Source organism: Gobius niger, assembly GCF_951799975.1.
Source record: "Gobius niger genome assembly, chromosome: 9".
Classification (NCBI taxonomy): Eukaryota; Metazoa; Chordata; class Actinopteri; order Gobiiformes; family Gobiidae; genus Gobius; species Gobius niger.
The window spans coordinates 30,028,543-30,046,623 of NC_136860.1; the positions used below are offsets into that span (position 1 = coordinate 30,028,543).

At 38.9% G+C, this 18,081-nt stretch overlaps 2 protein-coding genes across 2 annotated transcripts; one reads left to right on the forward strand and one right to left on the reverse strand.

The window, feature by feature from the left end:
* Positions 1 to 589: 589 nt before the first annotated feature.
* LOC306967600 (melanoregulin) lies at positions 590 to 8,995 on the reverse strand (the record flags this gene model as incomplete). Its single annotated transcript, XM_079562682.1, has 5 exons — positions 590 to 667; positions 809 to 975; positions 2,170 to 2,260; positions 6,433 to 6,715; positions 8,919 to 8,995. 5 exons carry the CDS (start codon positions 8,993 to 8,995, stop codon positions 590 to 592), a joined length of 696 nt encoding a protein of 231 aa, XP_079418808.1.
* A 201-nt stretch (positions 8,996 to 9,196) lies between these two features.
* LOC306967601 (carboxypeptidase O-like) lies at positions 9,197 to 17,483 on the forward strand (the record flags this gene model as incomplete). The annotated part of the gene is made up of 11 exons (XM_079562683.1): positions 9,197 to 9,255; positions 11,988 to 12,045; positions 12,122 to 12,223; positions 13,240 to 13,350; positions 13,423 to 13,539; positions 13,623 to 13,716; positions 13,871 to 13,963; positions 14,038 to 14,147; positions 15,121 to 15,205; positions 15,359 to 15,439; positions 17,266 to 17,483. The coding sequence occupies 11 exons, from the start codon at positions 9,197 to 9,199 to the stop codon at positions 17,481 to 17,483; spliced, it is 1,128 nt and encodes a 375-aa protein (XP_079418809.1).
* Positions 17,484 to 18,081: the final 598 nt, after the last annotated feature.

The window sequence follows — 18,081 nt, forward strand, 5'->3', positions numbered from 1 at the left end:
TGCCACAGACAGCGTGTGGAGGGGGCGTGTCGGAAAGGGTCAGAGGTTCTTAAAGAGACAGAGGCCTATTTCAAGACATTCACTACAGTTACACTTTTGAGAGAGCAATTTTATACAAGGCAGTTATTCTAATTTACTGCATTTACAGACCAACAGAAGGTTTGGTCATCATTGTAGTGTGATATAGACTGGTGCTTTGTGATTGAAAAAAGCATAATACCCCCTCTTTAAACTTGCAGTAAAAAGTACCATTTATGGCGATGTGTGCCTGAGGGCCGCATTCGGCCCCCGGGCCACACCCTGACTGACTTAAACGAAACGCACAGTGCTGACACTGTAATAGGAGTGAACCTGCGGAAACTATGCGATAGCAAGGAATAATGCCTTTTTCATATCATGTAAGAAAATACTAATCATGTCTCCTGCTAGTCTGTAGTCTTTATACTGGGCTACAATGAAGTGAATGAGAAATGAGCAGGTGTGTCCTTTTTCCATGAGTAAAGGAAATAATAACCATGTTTTTTACATTTTTATCTTGCTATATCCATCTTATTACTACACTGAAATACTACTGAAGTCAGATTCACCGTCACTCGTCCTGCTTAGGATATTTCTCTTTGGCCAGTCTCACAAAGTCTTCAGCGCTGTCCAGAGTCACCAGGCGATCCTGAATGAACAAGCAACATGTTTTTATTACAAGTTAATTATAGTTTCAATCTACAGCTAATCTGAAGCATTAGTAACATTTTAACAGGCCTTGGTTACTTGTTATATTTCTCCATAACTAAATATTGTCGGATTCACATACCATAACGTATAGGTACCGGCTTTGGTGTCCGGTGCCAGTGGGGAACAGGCAGGTGTTCTCCAGCAGATATTTGAGCAGCTCGATGGCCCGGGACAGGCTCTCCTGGTCTCTGCTGAGGCGTCTCTGTTTGTTCACATTCAACAAGGACTCCACCTCGCCCTGATAACCTTCATGCAGAGGAAATGAAATGGTTTTGGAAAATGTTTGGATTACAATGTCTAACAGATAGGAATATGAATCACTGTTATTGCCCATTTTCAGTGGAAACAACTTCACAAACTAGGGATTTTCTTATGCATAATGGTGCAACACAAAAGATAGGCGTTAGCAATAAAATAAATTAATGCAGAAGACTAAAACATAAAACGTGATATGCACTAAGGTCTGAATCAGCAAAACATGTTACAAAACTAAGCTTGAGTGAGACATGGGAACAAAACAGATCCGTTGATTGAACATTTTATACATCATTAAATTACACAATCATTCAAGTCTGTTCAGGATAAACCAAGTTTAACCCCTTAACTCCCACCGGAACCGAGCACATTTTCTCCAGTTTGGCTTTACCCCAGTCCAAAAGCTTCTGGAAAAAAGCTGTGAAAATAGCAACAAAACTGAGACGAAAACAAAGATGGAAATGTGACAAAAAAAGTGAGAAAACATCGACAAAAAAGTGCTGAAAAATTGATGAAAAAGTGGCAAAAATGTCACAAGAAATTGACAAAAAATTGACGAAAAATGACAAAAATATGATAAAAAAATAGACGAATAAATGACAAAAATGTGACAAAAAAATGACAAAAATTTGATTAAAAAAATAGACCAAAAAATTACAAAAATGTGACAAAATGTTGCAAAAAAAATACAAAAATAGGACAAAAAATGACAAAAAAAGACAAAAAAAAGAAGGAAAAAAATGTGACAAAAATGTGATAAAAATGACCAAAAAAAATGACAAAAAAGTTACAAAAATGTGTTGACTACCCAACAAAAAAATGATGGAAAAATAATCCGATGACGTGAGGAAAAAGATCCTCTCAGTTCAGGCGGGAGTTAAGAGGTTAAGTAAACACGTTCTAAATCACAACTAACTCAGGAACGACCAAACCAGGTCTTAACCAGAACCTGACCAGACTATATGTAAGAGGTGTCATAGTGGGAATGAAGGGGAACCCTAGAAAAAACAAACACATTCGTTTTTTATTACAGATATTCACAAATATTTGTAATAGAATAAATGCATTTTATTCTATTTATTGGGTGACTTTATTGGGTTTACCGGTGTGCCTTTAAGTAAATAAAATTATGTCAATGGATAAAATATGGATGGTAGAAAAGTCCAATTGGATTTCGAGTCTCACCGAGTTGAAGCAGGATTTTCTCCCATCGAGCTCTGACCTCTCTTTTAGCGTAACGCAAAGTGTGGATGTCGAAATTCAGCTGCTCCCATTCCTAAAACAACAGAGAAAGGGGATGCTTAAAAAATACATTACAACACAATCATTTGTGTTTTCATAACATGTAATACAGCAACATTTTAGTCATTACAGACAATCTATGGCAACTTTTGGATCTGAAATTGTGTCGAAATGGCAAAGTGTATGCTGCAGTCAAACCCGAGAGATTAGGGCTGCTGTGAGGGGGAAAAAAAATGTACTGAATTGAACTAACTTGGGAATAACTAACTAAAGGTGAACTTTTGCTTATTTTCAAGTTTCCATTCATGATTTACTGTAGATTGTGAAAATGTAAATCTCACTCAGGCCTCAGTGATTTTGTGATACTCTGGCTTCTTGCGATATGGATATTGCGTCACATAAAATATTGTGATATGTAGTACAGGGATCAAGCACTTATCTCTCTGCTGAATGTATGTAAACAAATGTAAACTGTATGACCAAACTGACCCAATAAATCTACAGCGCTCCAGCCAGACTTCAGCTCTACGTTTATACTGAGGCCACAATGTCCCCAGTGTCCTCAGTCTGTCAGTCACATGATTCTGCACTTTCTATTTATAGTCCACCATTCAGCATTCTTTCTTACAGTCAAATGTACTATAAATATTTTCTTGAGTTATGCCCCTTTGTTTTTCAAAAGTTACTGTATGTGACAGATTAGCAAACATCTGGGTTGGAGACCAGGCTTTTAGGCACCACATCACATCTGGATAATACTTTACAATTTTAAGTAAAATGTCTCTGATTGGGAAAAGAGTAACTTTACTTTGAAGTTATTTTACTTAAGCACAAGTAAAAAGTAGTGGCCAAAATAAGTACTAAAGTAATTGTAAAAAAGTACCTGGGGAAAATGTTTTATACTGTGAGAACTGAGTTACTGTTAAAATGTGATTGTCGATTCATTAGTGACACAAACGATGAGAGACAAAACATGACGTTATGTAAAGGTCCTAGTATTCAAGCACAAACTACGTCCATTTATGTGTCATGGTGGTGCAGTGGTTGGCACTTGTGCCTCATGACAAGAAGGGCTTTTAATAAAGCTTTTACCAGATGTTTCATCCAAAGTACAATATGGCAAAACTACTCTAATGGTATGGTATGGTATGGTATGGTATGGTATGGTATGGTATGGTATGGTATGGTATGGTATGGTATGGTATGGTATGGTATGGTATGGTATGGTATGGTATGGTATGGTATGGTATGGTATGGTATGGTATGGTATGGTATGGTATGGTATGGTGTGGTATGTTTTTTATTTAGACAGGGACAGTGCACAATTTAACATTGACCAAAAGGAAAGATGCATTGTACCAGGTTGTAGCAAAAATGCTAATTTCCACCTGTAGTCCCTGGGCAGGTTGATGTTGCAGTTTATGACCCCTAGAAAGAGACTGTGGTTTCGGCACAAGAGCCACAAAACCAGCTTGTTTATTAAACATAATTGATCATACGTTCTTTAATTTGGCCCTAGATATATTTTTGATTCAATTTACAAAGCTCAAATGTCATCTTTAATAAGACAGACGTCTGTGGGAACGCTGCTCTGAAACGATCCATCACAGAAAGCACGGGGAACATAGCTTTGGTGCAAAAGTGAAACCAAACATTTTTTAGAACAACTGAAAACTGATCTTTACATTTTGAATTGTTTTTGAGCACATAATCAGTATTCTGACTTTGCTCCAAGTTACAGCACCAGTCTCTCGTGACGGAGAAATCAAATTCACACAAAAAATGTGCCTGATGAAAGCCAAACGTTGATTTCATTACCATTCATTTTAATCGTGAATACGTCATTTTCTTTTGTTTCTTGTTTTGTTTTCACCACATTTCTCCGAATCAGAGGCAAAAGTAGGCCGGGGATTGAGGCACCGTACATTGCATTTTCTACGATAGAAGACATACAGTGTCAGCCTTCAGAGAGCCTGGGTCACTCACTAATGAAGTAAGTGAGTTTACTGTGTGCTATTTTGATCCAAGTCCGAGCTGAGCTTGAACTGATCAACACGTCTTTACACCGGCACTGACCCTCAAATACAGCTGCTTTTGACGAGTGGAATTTTGATTTTGGCTTTAAAATTGGGTCAGGCTTTACAGGCGACCCCAGTGTTTTCAAAGCAACCTACTGTATGTGCATGCGTGAGCGAGTGTGCAGTTTATTGGATAACGTCGTTACTGTGTCTCTGGACAACTGAGGGGATGCGTCTTTGAATTAAAGTTAGCAGGAAATAAGAAGCACTGGGAAAAGGGCTTACTTTGTTCATGCGAAATAAATTCAAGACCAAACTTATCTGATTATTATTATTATCACTCATTATTTCATGCCCACTGCAGAGCTTTGTCAGTGTCCAGCTGGTTATGATTGAACTACAGTATACGCTGGAATGTTCTGCACTGTGGCCTTCACTGCCTGACCCCCCAAAAAAAAAGTCCCTACCTGGATTTAAGTCACTGTTCTGGCCTGGGGTTGGTGCAGTTGGTCAGGTCTAGGTATAAGATCAGCTGACTTCCTGAACATCCTGAATGACCAGGTTATTCCATCCGTGGATTTCTTCTTCCCTGATGGTACAGGCATAGTATTCCAAGATGACAATGCCAGGATCCATTGGGTTCAGAGGGGCATGTTACGAAGCTGGATTAGAAGGTTAGCAAGGCAAGTTCAGCGTTAACCCTGGATTTGTGGTACAACAAAGCTGGATAACCTTCTGGCAGGGTAGATCTCCATGGAAACCTGCTCTGGATCAGGTTTAGTTCCCAGCTTTCATAAGAAGACAACTCTTTGACCGATCAGGGGAAAGACTCCTCCACTTTGTCAGCCAAACGGAGGGAGCAGCGTCAAGAGAAGGCCTTTAGGCTATTTGAAAGATGACCACATGAAAAAGGCCTATCTCGTTCACATGATACTATAATTGTTGCATTTAAGTTGTGATAAAGATTTTTAACAAATGTGAACATAATCCTTAACCTCTTAACTCCCGCCTGAACCGAGAGCATTTTCTCCAGTTCAGCTTTACCTAAATCCTGTAGGCCAGTGTAACACCTCATTTGAAAGCTAAGACCTACAAAACTAAATTGATCTTTTTCCTCACATTATCAGATTTTTTTTCATCACTTTTTTTTGTTGGGCAGTCATCTCATTTTTGTCAAATTTTCGTGACTTTTTTGTCACTTTTCCGTCCATTTTTTCTCAATTTTTCGTCAATTTTTTCTCACTTTTTTGTCAATTTTTTGTCTATTTTTGTCAATTTTTTGTCAATTTTTTGTCAATTTTTCATCCATTTTTTCTCAATATTTCGTCAATTTTTTCTCACTTTTTTGTCAATTTTCTTGTCAATTTTTGTCCATTTTTTTGTCCATTTTTTTGCCAATTTTTTCTCACTTTTTTCACATTTTCATCCTTGTTTTCGTCTCAGTTTTGTCGCTATTTTCCCACCTTTTTTTCCAGAAGCTTTTGGATTGGGGTAAAGCTGGAGAAAATGTGCTCGGTTCAGGTGGGAGTAAAGGTGTTAAAGGAACAGGCCACCCTTTTTCCATACTGAGATATGTTCTTACCTGAGCATAGACGAGTTGATGCGTACCTGTCTGGTCTTTGTGCGTGCCCTCAGTTACGCAAAATGACCAAAGATGTTGTTAGCATTTGGCCTCTCCTAGTATATTCCTATAGCTCCAAACAGGGTGAAGTTAGAAGCGACCAAGCTCTTCCACGGACCAGACAGGTACGCATAAACTCGTCTAAGCTCGGGTAAGAACATATCTCAGTATGGGAAAACGGTGGCCTGTTCCTTTAAGTGCTACTTCGATATTCAGATGAACTGTGTCTGTGTCTCCTCCATGATTGGCCGCTTGGTGCTGACTCCTCCTGTTTGCTTTGTAGTACCACATATCCAAAAGCTCCATGACTGGGTTCGTCAGCCCGGGTTACAGGAACAAATCCAGGTTAAGTTCAACCAGCTTCGTAGTATAGCCCTCAGATCTTAACCCAAATGAGAATGTGACCTTTTTAGCAGTGACTTTTTTTCTTTTCCTTTTTTGTTCAGGCCATGAGTACAAAATGAGTACTTAGCAGAAGGATTATGATTGAATGGGGAAACCATTGCACCCGAAACCTGCCCACTCACAAGGAGAACATGCATTTTTTCCGCTGCCAAACATTGTTACCTCGGTAGCTTTGTCCGCCTGGTCTCTCATGCTGATGAAGGCCTGCAGCTCTCGGTCGGACGGCCTCCGGTAGGACCCTGCGCGGCTCGATTTGTGACTGGACCACATCTCCGCCGAGCTCTTGTGGCCCCTGTGCTTCTGCTTCTGAGCGGGCTTCTTCCAGGGGTTCTTGGAAGCCTGCGGCCCAAAGATGCTCTCCTCCTCTGGGCCACTGTCGCTGGACTCACTGGACTCACTGGACTGCAGCTCCTTAGCGCGCGGGGCTGGGGTGGTCTGCTTGCTGCTGCTTGGACACAAGGAAAAGAGGAATGGTGTTTGTGTAGCTTTTTTCACCGACACAAGTCACAAAAATTGTTTCATATCAGGCAATTATTCACTCCCTCTGTGGTATATGTAGCCACAGGTGCCATTGAAGTAGATTGATGGAATAGCTGCCTGCAATTCCCACATGGTCTTTGTTATGGCAATCTTTGAGGGTAATTTGCCATGGTAAGCAGCCTGGGCTGTAGCCTTAGCTTGGCGTGTGCTTTTTAGTAAAAACAAATGGAATGTCCAGACTTACAGGATAACGGAGAAGTTTGGGTTTAATATGGTCCAAGTTCCACTAGTTCACATATAGACACAGTTCCACAGTTTTCACAGCACAGTCAAAAAACTGTTGGGCCTAAAACCCAGGCCAGCTTCCACCCCTCAAGGGTTCCCCCACCTGTCCATTTAAAGAACTGCATGGCTACCTGGCCCCACCCAAAAACCCATCCATCCATCCATCCATCCATCCATTTTCTTCCGCTTTATCCGGGGCCGGGTCGCGGGGGCAGCAGTCTCAGCAGAGATGCCCAAACTTCCTGGTCCACACACACCTCCTCCAGCTGTTCTGGGGGGACCCCGAGGCGACACCAGGCCAGCTCAGAGACATAGTCCCACCAGCGTGTCCTGGGTCTTCCACGAGGTCTTGTCCCACTAGGACATGCCTGGAACACCTCCCGCGGGAGGCGACCAGGAGGCATCCGAAACAGATGCCCTAGCCACCTCAGCTGGCTCCTTTCGACGTGAAGGAGCAGCGACTCTACTCCGAGCTCCTCTCGGGTAACTGAGCTCCTCACCCGATCTCGAAGGGTGCGCAAACACACAAAACATAAATCTAGCTGTTGCCTACAAACAAAATAACTGAGGAATAGCAATTTTAAAGGAAACTAAAACGGCCTTCACAGTCTTGAAAACCTATGACCAACCCTAATGAGCTTTGGACACCAGGAATCGACATGCTTCGACAAGGACAAGGAGTAAATAAAGGAGTAAAGGCGCATTGAGTTGCCTTGTGTATGAAATGCGCGGTATAAATAAAGTTGCCTTGCCTTGCCTTGCCTAAATATCAAAACACTGGTCTGATTAATCTCAGAACATAAAGGGACTATGCAGAGTTTAAAAATGTTAAAAATAAGTATTTTCCTCCCTCTACATGTTCCAGCCATGTCCTTAGGTGTGAATGAGCCCAGACCTGTTCACCACAACTGCCTCTAAAATCCTGCACTGTCACTCAAAAAGTTGTTGCTTCGGGTCCAAAGTGCCGTCATGCACGAGCTTAATGTATAGAAGGTGCAGTTACACGTATGACCTGAGGTGGCAGTAGTGAGTATAAAATGGCTAACTTGCATCCAGCCCCTTTAACTCCTATCGGAACCGAGCACATTTTCGCCAGTTTGACGTTACCCAAATCTAAAAGATTCTTTAAATAAAGCGTGAAAATAGAGACGAAAACACACCGGAGAAGCAACAATAACACAATAAAAAAGCAACAGAAAATGTCAAAAAAAAGAGACGAAAAAGAGACAAAACAGTGACGAAAAGAGATTAAAAAACAAAGACGAAACAGAGACGAAAAAGAGATTTTAAAAAAGAGACAAAACAGAGAAAAAAAAGAGATAAAACAGAGACAAAACAGAGTCGACAGCGTAACAAAAAAGCTACAATCAGTTTTATAGGTCTTAGCTTTCAAATGAGGCGTTAAACTGGCCTATAGGCTTTTAGATTTGGGTAAAGCCGGACTGGAGAAAATGTGCTTGGTTAAGGCAGGTTAATAGATTTCATGAAAATACAAGACTTACTGTATTTGGACTCCATTTAAATCTCCATTAGTTTTGACAACATCAGCTCAATATGCTTAAATATGCTCTCAATTGTCCAGGAATTATACAGTAGAGACAACAAAAAGCTTCATTGCTGCGCACCCCAATAGACATCATTACTCATTTCAATGATTTACTGAAATTTGAGATGATTTGATTTTGTGGTACAATTAGACGAGCTTTCCCACTGAACTACAACATCAGATCTAAGGGAGATACTGGTGCTGGTCTCAAAGTGTCTAAGTTTAGACCCCTGTTGTCTCTAAAGCTGGGTATTTTTGAGCATCAGTGTAGATTTCTTAGAACGTACCCTTCCTCAAATTCACCGTGGTTTTAAGCTCACAAATAGAAAGCATTTACCGTAAAATTGCGCTCTTCTCCTCTCGGCTGTCCTTCAGATAGAACTGCTGGCAGCACAATGTGAACAGAGCGCCCATTTTCTTGGTCCATAAGTTTCAAAAGTGTTGAATTCCAGAAATGTCCCGACGCCACTCTCTTCCTCAAACCGTTGACCCGCTGAAGGTCATCGTCTCGAGTACCCAAAACACGGATGAGATTTGTGACTATGTCCTGCTTGTTGGCACATGTCCCGTCACTCAATTGCATTATCCACGTGAGGCGCTCCGGACGCTGTAGGAATGAATGGGCTTGATTCAGCTGCTCCTGGTGGGACAGATCAGCTGGACGAGAGGCTGAGGTAGAGCTAATGCCACTAATGCAAAAAATGAAATGGCCAGATGCGACTGGAGAGGTCGGAGAAATCCATCGATGGAATAACCTGGTTTTTCAGGATGTTCAGGTAGGGCAGCTGATCTCATTCTTTGGGCACATAGTGTTGCTGAACCGACTGCAAAAGATGATCCATAGGCACCTATTACAAACCTTTAACGGACTATACAGAGTTTAAAAATGTTAAAATTATGTGTTTTCCTCCCCCTATATGTTCCAGCAATGTCCTAATGCAGGGGTAGGCAAGTTTTCTTGGCGGAGGGCCGATTTTCTTTATTGTAAATTCATCGAGGGCCGAAGCCGCTGATTATGAGCCCAAAGTAAAGCACAACACTGGAAAAATGACCATCTTAAATTAGATAAATTACTTAAAATTGCTTGAATTAAAGTTCCTCTATGTTGAATTTGAGTTGGTTTGAACTAATCCAAGATACAAATCCGATAGCGCCAATGGAAAGAGAATAAAGCCCACTTGAAATCAGACAAATAATTGTTTTTCACTTGAAATGACACAATTATCTGAATCAAGAGAATAACTACTACTAAAGGTTTTATCTCATCTAAAGCCAGAACAAATCTACTGAAACCTTAGATTTAATCTGTTAATTCAAGTAGATTTATGTCATTTCTTTCCTTAAAACGATTATTCTTTTTCCAGTGCACTTCCTTCAAATGCCAGTGTTGTACATAATATATGACCTCATTGGGTGTCTTCACAGTATTTCTACCTTTTTTTCTCCAATTTAAGTCTAATAATGTTAAAAGTACTATCTGACTAGTGCAATAATGTTTCTCAAAATCATCTTGAGGGCCAGAGGTGCTGTGCTGGAGGGCCGGATTTGGCCCCCGGGCCTGATGTTGCCTACCCCTGTCCTAATGTGTGGAATGAGCCCAGACCTGTTCACCACAACTGCCTCTAAAATCTGGCACTGTCCGAATTGCCGTCATGCACAAGGTTAATATAGAGACTGCAGTTAAGTGTAAGACCTGAGGTGGCAGTAGTGAGTATAAAATGACCAACTTGCGTCTAGTCCCTTTATATGAATATACAGATATGAATGTGCAAAAAAAACCCAAAAAAAAACGTAGGTACAGATAATAGTAGGTACAGATTGTGGCAACTCAATTACTTAAATTATATAAATCCTGTAACAACATCAGGGGAATTTCACCCCAAATAAATAAAAAAATATAAGTTAGTCAACAGGCAGCATGGGATAAAAGCAAGGTACAAAAGAACACTGGATTTATTTAAGGCAAGGCAAGTTTATTTGTAGAGCACAATTCATACACAAGGCAATTCAAAGTGCTTCACAGTTGCATAAAATTAAAAGAAAACAAGTAAAATCAATAAAACATCAACACAAAAGTGATCAATTACAGTAAAAGGCAAGAGGGCAGATAAAATACTTATACTACCAGACTTTAGCTGCATAAAATTGAAACGCAGCCTCACCGTGGTTGCATTCACACTAAATTATAAAATAACTTAACCTCTTACCACCCGCCTAAACCAAATGCATTCTGTCCTCTTTGGCTATTATATAGGCCTGTGTAACACCTCATTTGAAAGCTAAGACCCACAAAACTGATCTTTTTCCTCGCGTTGTTGCTGTGTTGTGTCACCTTTTGTATGTTTTTTCTTTCTTTCTTTTTTTTCCATTTTTGTGACATTTTTTTGTGACATTTTTGTTGAATTTTTGTCACTTTTTGGTTGAGTTTTTTGTTGAATTTTTGTTGAATTTTTGTTGAATTTTTGTTGAATTTTTGTTGAATTTTTGTTGAATTTTTGTTGAATTTTTGTCATTTTTTATTGAATTTTTGTCACATTTTTGTTGAATTTTTGTCACATTTTTGTTGAGTTTTTGTTGAATTTTTGTCACATTTTTGTCACATTTTTGTTGGATTTTAGTCGCATTTTTGTCACTTATTGGTTGAGATTTTGTCACATTTTTGTCACATTTTTGTTGAATTTTTGTCACATTTTTGTCACATTTTGTCATTTTTTGTTGAATTTTTGTCACATTTTTGTTGAATTTTTGTCACATTTTTGTCACATTTTTGTCACATTTTTGTCACATATTTGTCACATATTTGTCACATTTTTGTTGCATTTACATCCTTGTTTTCTTCTCATTTTTTGTGGCTGTTTTGGTGCTTTTGTCCCAAGAAGCTTTTTGATTAGGGTCAAGCCAAACTGGAGAAAATGGGATCTGTTCAGGTGGGAGTTAAGAGGTTAATGTGAGTTCAAATAACTTAATGTGTATATATATATATATATATATATATATATATATATATATATATATATATATATATATATATATATATATATATATATATATATATATATATATAATTTAAAAATAGTGCAATATACAGATTCCGTCAGCATGTTGTTGTTGCATTAACTCATTCTGTTTTCAGGACAGATTGCATAACATTGAGCCTAACACTTTCATTTTGTAGCATTATAAATGTCAATGTTTGACCACGTCTGCAGTATCTTTGTGTACTGGCACTGCACTGGGCACAGGGTCAGCTTGTTGAAAGGATATTTTGAGAAATGGGGGCTCAATCACTACTCTTTTTGTTTTTGTTCACACACAGTTGTCATTGGTGAGTTTTGAAAATGTGGTTTGAGTCGATTGTGTTATTTTATCTGCTGCTCAGCTAACTTTACGGTTGTTGACTTTATAGTGTTGCTAAGGGCGTGGAGCTGAATTATGACTACACAAAGTACCATCCAGTTGACGAGGTAAGTAATAAACCTCCTCTTTCATTATTTGCCAAAACCTAAATGTTTTTCAATGTAGCCATGCTCTTAAATACAGATTTACGAATGGATGAAACACATGGAAGAGTTGAATCCAGAGCTAATCTCCTCTGCAGTCTACGGGCAAACGTTTGAAGGAAGAAACATTACACTTGTGAAGGTATGGCATGACAACAGTGATTGAAATACTGAATACATTTTAGTAACAAAGTTCTACAGCATTCAGATAAGTCTGTTTTGTGATTGGTTATTTGGTATTGTGGGAGTAGAAACCATTGGTCACCTTATATCTGGACACACGGATGTTTACATTTACAGTTATATCTTACATACCTCTAGTTCAGGGGTGCCCAAACTGTTTGTCTCCGAAGGCCAAAATGAAAACGTGCCTGTGAGTCGTGGGCCAAACATGGCGATGTCAAGCACGAAACACACATATAACTGCAAATTATAAAGTTACTTTATTTTATTTACTTTTAATGTTTTCGATAGCCTACATTTGAATTTGTTTCTATCTATGCAAATAACATGCTACATCAAAACAAATGGTAACTGGGGCAAAAGCATAGTTTTAGTAAAACAAAATCACGTATTGTAGCAATTTAGTGCAAAAAAAAAAACAGCACCTGTATCTACAGCACCTACAGTAACTTTACCTCATTTGTTAACTAATTTGTTAATTTTGAAAGTGTCAGTTCACCATCAATTCTTTTATAAGTCAGTTTTTAACAAATACTGTTGTTGACGTCAACAACCTTTGCAATAAAAAATTGAAAAACTGTGAAAGTTGATGCTACAACGCTCTGTAATTGATAAATACCAAGACACCACAACAGTGTTTCCTTATCTTTGTGAAAGGAGTGAAACATCGCCCCCAATTTGACGCTGGTGGTCAAAAAGTGTACTGCATGAATGGAAGAGAGTTAGTATTGACCACACGCAGCTCAAAAGTAGGTCACTCTGTGGTGGGCCAACAAAATTGTTTCGGCCGGCCAAATTTGGCCCGCGGGCCCCACTTTGGGCACCCCTGCTCTAGTTGTTTGTTCAATGATATTATCAAAATTATAAAAAAAAATGGATTTATTTTTTTGAATGAATACTGCAAAGATGGCTAAGTCTGAAAGCCCAAATAACAAAGTCTGGAGTTGATTTCAAGATGGTGGACTAAATTTTCAGCTGGGGCTAAAGAACCCGGAGATCAGAGAGAAGCAGGTGATCTGGATGGACTGTGGGATTCATGCCAGAGAGTGGATCGCTCCTGCCTTCTGCCAGTGGTTTGTCAAAGAGGTCTGTTCATGTGTAATATTAATACATTTTCACCCAGTTTAGTAAAAGTTCATTAAAAACATCTCTCTTCAGATTGTGCAGTCCTACAAAACTAATGCGCAACTGGAGCAGATGTTGCAGAACCTGGACTTCTACGTCACTCCTATCATCAATGTGGACGGATACATGCACAGCTGGAAGGACAACAGCGTGAGTCATGTTCTGTCTTTCATATACCAGGTAATATATCCTGTAAATATCTAGAATTATTGACCACAATGCATTTCTTTTAGACCCGTAGGTGGAGAAAATCTCGCTCGTCTCCTCCGCCAGGAAGCACTTGCTATGGGGTCGACCTCAACAGAAACTTCAACGCCAACTGGGGAAGTGAGTCTCCTAATCCCATCTACATCACACTCCTCACACATTCAATGACCACTTTGAATTATGTCACACTAATACTAAAATCATATTCGTCTTTTGACCAAATTGAATTAAAATGTCATTAAATTGGACCTCTTCTCGCTCCTCTCATCTCCAGCGGTGGGAGTGTCTTTTGACAGTTGTTCCGACACTTACTGTGGGACTGGTCCGGGGTCTGAACCTGAAGCCAAAGCCGTCATGGACTTTATTGGTATCAAAACATTAGCCCGCAGAAGTTAAACCAGTTCCCTTTCTAGTGACTTTGTTAAATGTATTTGTGTGCAGGGAAAATGCTGAAGAAAGTCCTTTGCTTTCTGACCATTCACTCTGCCGGACAACTCATCTTACTGCCTTACGGCCACCCCCAGATCAAAGCCCCCAACTATGAAGAACTAGTCAGTATAAGACAAGCTCTTGCCTCTATTAGTGTAGAGATGGATGCAAAAAGTGGATTCTAAGCAAGTAAAAAATGTCTTACTTTAAGTAAGTAAGTTCTTTTTTGTCCCCTAAAAAAGTAATAATGTCTTGCCTAGCAAAGTTTTCTTGAGAATAAAAATCTTATTTTAGGAAATAAAATCTAGCCATTTCTTGTTCAGATATATTTGCTAAAAAACATGCACATTTTTCTTGTAACAAGAAAGAAAAACTTTTTGAATCTTCTTCAGCTTTAGACAAAGAATATTTTTTCTTATTTTAACAAAAAATAGCTTCACAGCTCAAAGGTCCTGGGTTCGATTCCCACCAGGACAGGGCCTTTCTGTGTGGAGCATGTTCTCCCCGTGTCTGTGTACACTTCCCCTACCACTAAAAACATGTACAATAGGTGAATCCTCCAGCAGGTGATTCTGACCATCAGCCTGGCTCCACATCATGGAGATGGGTCTCCGGGCGTGGGCAATATTTTCCTTAAATATTAGTATTTATTAAGAACATTTTGCTCAAAGATGTGTGTAATTTAGAACATTTTACTTAAATCAAGCAACATTTAAGTAAAATACCCACCATTTTTCACTAAATAAGAATGTTTTCCTTAAATTATTCCATTTTCTGAGGACATTTTGCTTAATTTTAGCTATTTATTTGCTTGAATTTAGTGTTTCTTTCTTGTTTTATGAGAAGAAAGATATTCTAGAAATAAGAATTCTTAGCAAGAAAAAAATGCTGACCCCATTGGCAGAATTTTTTTTTAGGGCACTTTTTGCAGTGTGGATGGATGCGTGGATGGATGGATGGATGGATGGATGGATGGATGGATGGATGGATGGATGGACCTTTATTGTATGCTTCCATAAAATAAAGATTTGACTTTGAGAGAGTGGCTAACCTATGATGATGTTAAGACTGCACAGTGCTCGTATGTGTTTGTAGGTGTCTGTTGGCGAAGCAGCAGCAGCAGAAATGAAGAAGCTTCACGGCATGGACTACACTGTGGGGACGTCTCCTCAGATCCTCTGTAAGTCACATTTTCAGGACACAATTTAATTTCACTTATAAGTCACATCATGTTCTCAGTTTGCGAATACCTGCGACTTACTTCTGAGCCAATCGTTTGAGAACCACTACTACACATTTCTGAATATGAATACACCGTTGTTTTCATCCTCAGATGCAAACTCTGGCTCGAGCAGAGACTGGGCTCGTCTGAGTGGGATCCCTTTCTCCTACACTTTCGAGCTGAGAGACAAAGGTATAAATATTTATTCAGAACTTCACTGCAATCATTTTTTGAAAGGCAAGGTACGCAGAAAGTAGGGCACATTTTCCAGAAACTTTCCATGGAAGTTTTAGCTCGGAGATTTGGGGAAATAAAATACAATTATTAAAAGCTTAACCCCTTAACTCCCACCTGAACCGAGCACATTTTCTCCAGTTTGGCTTTACCCCAGTCCAAAAGCTTCTGGAAAAAAGCAACAAAACTGAGACGAAAACAATGATGGAAATGTGACAAAAAAGTGAGAAAGCATTGAAAAATGGATGAAAAATGACAAAAATGTGACGAAAAAATGACAAAAATGCAACAAAAAATGACAAAAATGTGACAAAATGTTACAAAAAAATACAAAAATGTGATAAAAATTTGACAAAAAAATTACAAAAGTGTGACAAAAAATGACAAAAAAAATGACAAAAATGTGATTAAAAAATGACGAAAAAAATGACAAAAATGTGACAAAAAATGACAAAAAAGTTACAAAAATGAGTTGACAACCCAACAAAAAAATGGTGTGAAAAAAATCTGATGACGTGAGGAAAAAGATCCTCTCGATTCAGGCGGGAGTTAAGAGGTTAAAGGCACACTGCGTAACATTTTGGACTTTACAGTTGCCATCAATAAAAAACATGCAGCTAATGACCAGCTTGACACAGAAGATGCTTTCACGGCAGTGTGTAATCAAAGAGTGCATCAGGATGTGAACCTAACCTGTTTAATTCTCAAATTCCGCTGACTTTAGTCGACGTCTCCATGGCGACAAGCTGGAGACGTACCCTCTCCCGGTAAAGTCACAGTCGAGCCGCTCACTGCAAAGGCACATGTTTCTTTGTACAATATGCTTATATTTTAATTTTATTTATTGGGTAAAATTGTACTTGTAGTGGCTTTAAACAAACATTATATTTTTTGCATTTTTTTGTAGAATAAACACTTACTAAACTATTAGTTACCCATAAAACATGCATTTGAGTGATTTTACACCATGACCCATACAAGAAAACACATATCACAACTTTCCTATGTCTGCTTAATACTCTTTCTAATGAGTGGTTTAGTTTTATATCAGTCACCAAGTCTAATACAACAGTTAAACAATTAACCTCTTAACTCCCGCCTGAACCGAGAGCATTTTCTCCAGTTCAGCTTTACCCAAATCCTGTATTTTTTGTTGTTGTCAAATTCTTATCACTTTTTTGTCAATTTTTTTGTCACTTTTTCAACCATTTTTTCTCAATTTTTCGTCAATTTTTTCTCACTTTTTTCATATTTTCATCCTTGTTTTCGTCTCAGTTTTGTTGCTATTTCCACACCTTTTTTCGGTTCAGGTGGGAGTTATGGGGTTAAACAGAACAAAACCTCTGAAGACCTCATAATAATAATTTTAGTGTCCAAAATGAATGTCCAAAAGCCTTTCTTTGTGTTGGCCACACACATAACACTGCTCTCTTCAAACACGTGTGTCTGACGGCAAAAATGATTTCTTTGAGACTTTTCCTCTCTTTCCTGTGATAGCTATTTCATTAATTATCAAATTTGATTCTTATGCTGCCCAGTTGAGTTTACTCCCTAGTTATTCACATTAATTCTTACATATTGCCATACATTCCCATCAATTCCCAGTGTGTGGACATGCAATACTTTATCTGAAAGCTATTAATTATAACTTCATTGGGGACAGATGCTGGGGTTGTCTTACGTCCAGAGACACAGATAGAAATGTCAAGGTTACTTATTGATAGACATTACAGTTTAGGAAGCATATTCTCTTGTAACTAACCAAATAAAATGTGACTTTCCAGGTGAGTTTAGCCACCTTCTCCCCGAGGACCAGATCGAACCGGCCTGTGAGGAAGCCTACGCTGGAGCCCTATCAATCATCTCTTATGTCCACAATAAGCACTTCAATATCACTGTCCCGAACTCTGTGGGGACGCCCTTCAAAGTGACCGAGACTCTCCTGACCATCCTCAGCACCGCCCTCTGTGTCTCCATCACCACTGGACTCCTGAGTGGGTGACCGGCGAGCAACTCCGGCCTCGTACAGCAGGGGGCAGTGTTGCACCAGGATTTATTCATCCCATTTGGACACTTTTTATGGATGCCTTCAATGATTTACCTTGTGTTTAACCCCTTAACTCCAACCTGAACCGAGCACGTTTTATAAGACCAAGAAATGACAAAAAAAATGACAAAAAAAATGACAAAAAATTAGTGAGTTGAATTGAATACCCAACACAAAAAAAGATGGAAAAAAATCTGATGATGTGAGGGAAAAGATCCATTTAGATGAGTTTTGCAGATCTTAGCTTTCAAATGAGGTGTTACACTGGCCTACAGGATTTGGGTAAAGCTGAATTGGAGAAAATGCTCTCGGTTCAGGCGGGAGGTAAGAGGTTAATACGTTCAGTTGTTGTATATATATATATCACATTTTACAGATTATGCAGAAAGACAATGACATATTAACTTACATATACTTTTCTGCTCTAATTTTAGAAAGATCTTCAAGTATAAACCAACTTGTATTTTATATTAAATCACTTTTATTGCTTAGTATTGTATGGTGAACAAATCATTTCATAATGTAGTTGATTGGCTTAATGTAAAAACCTTTG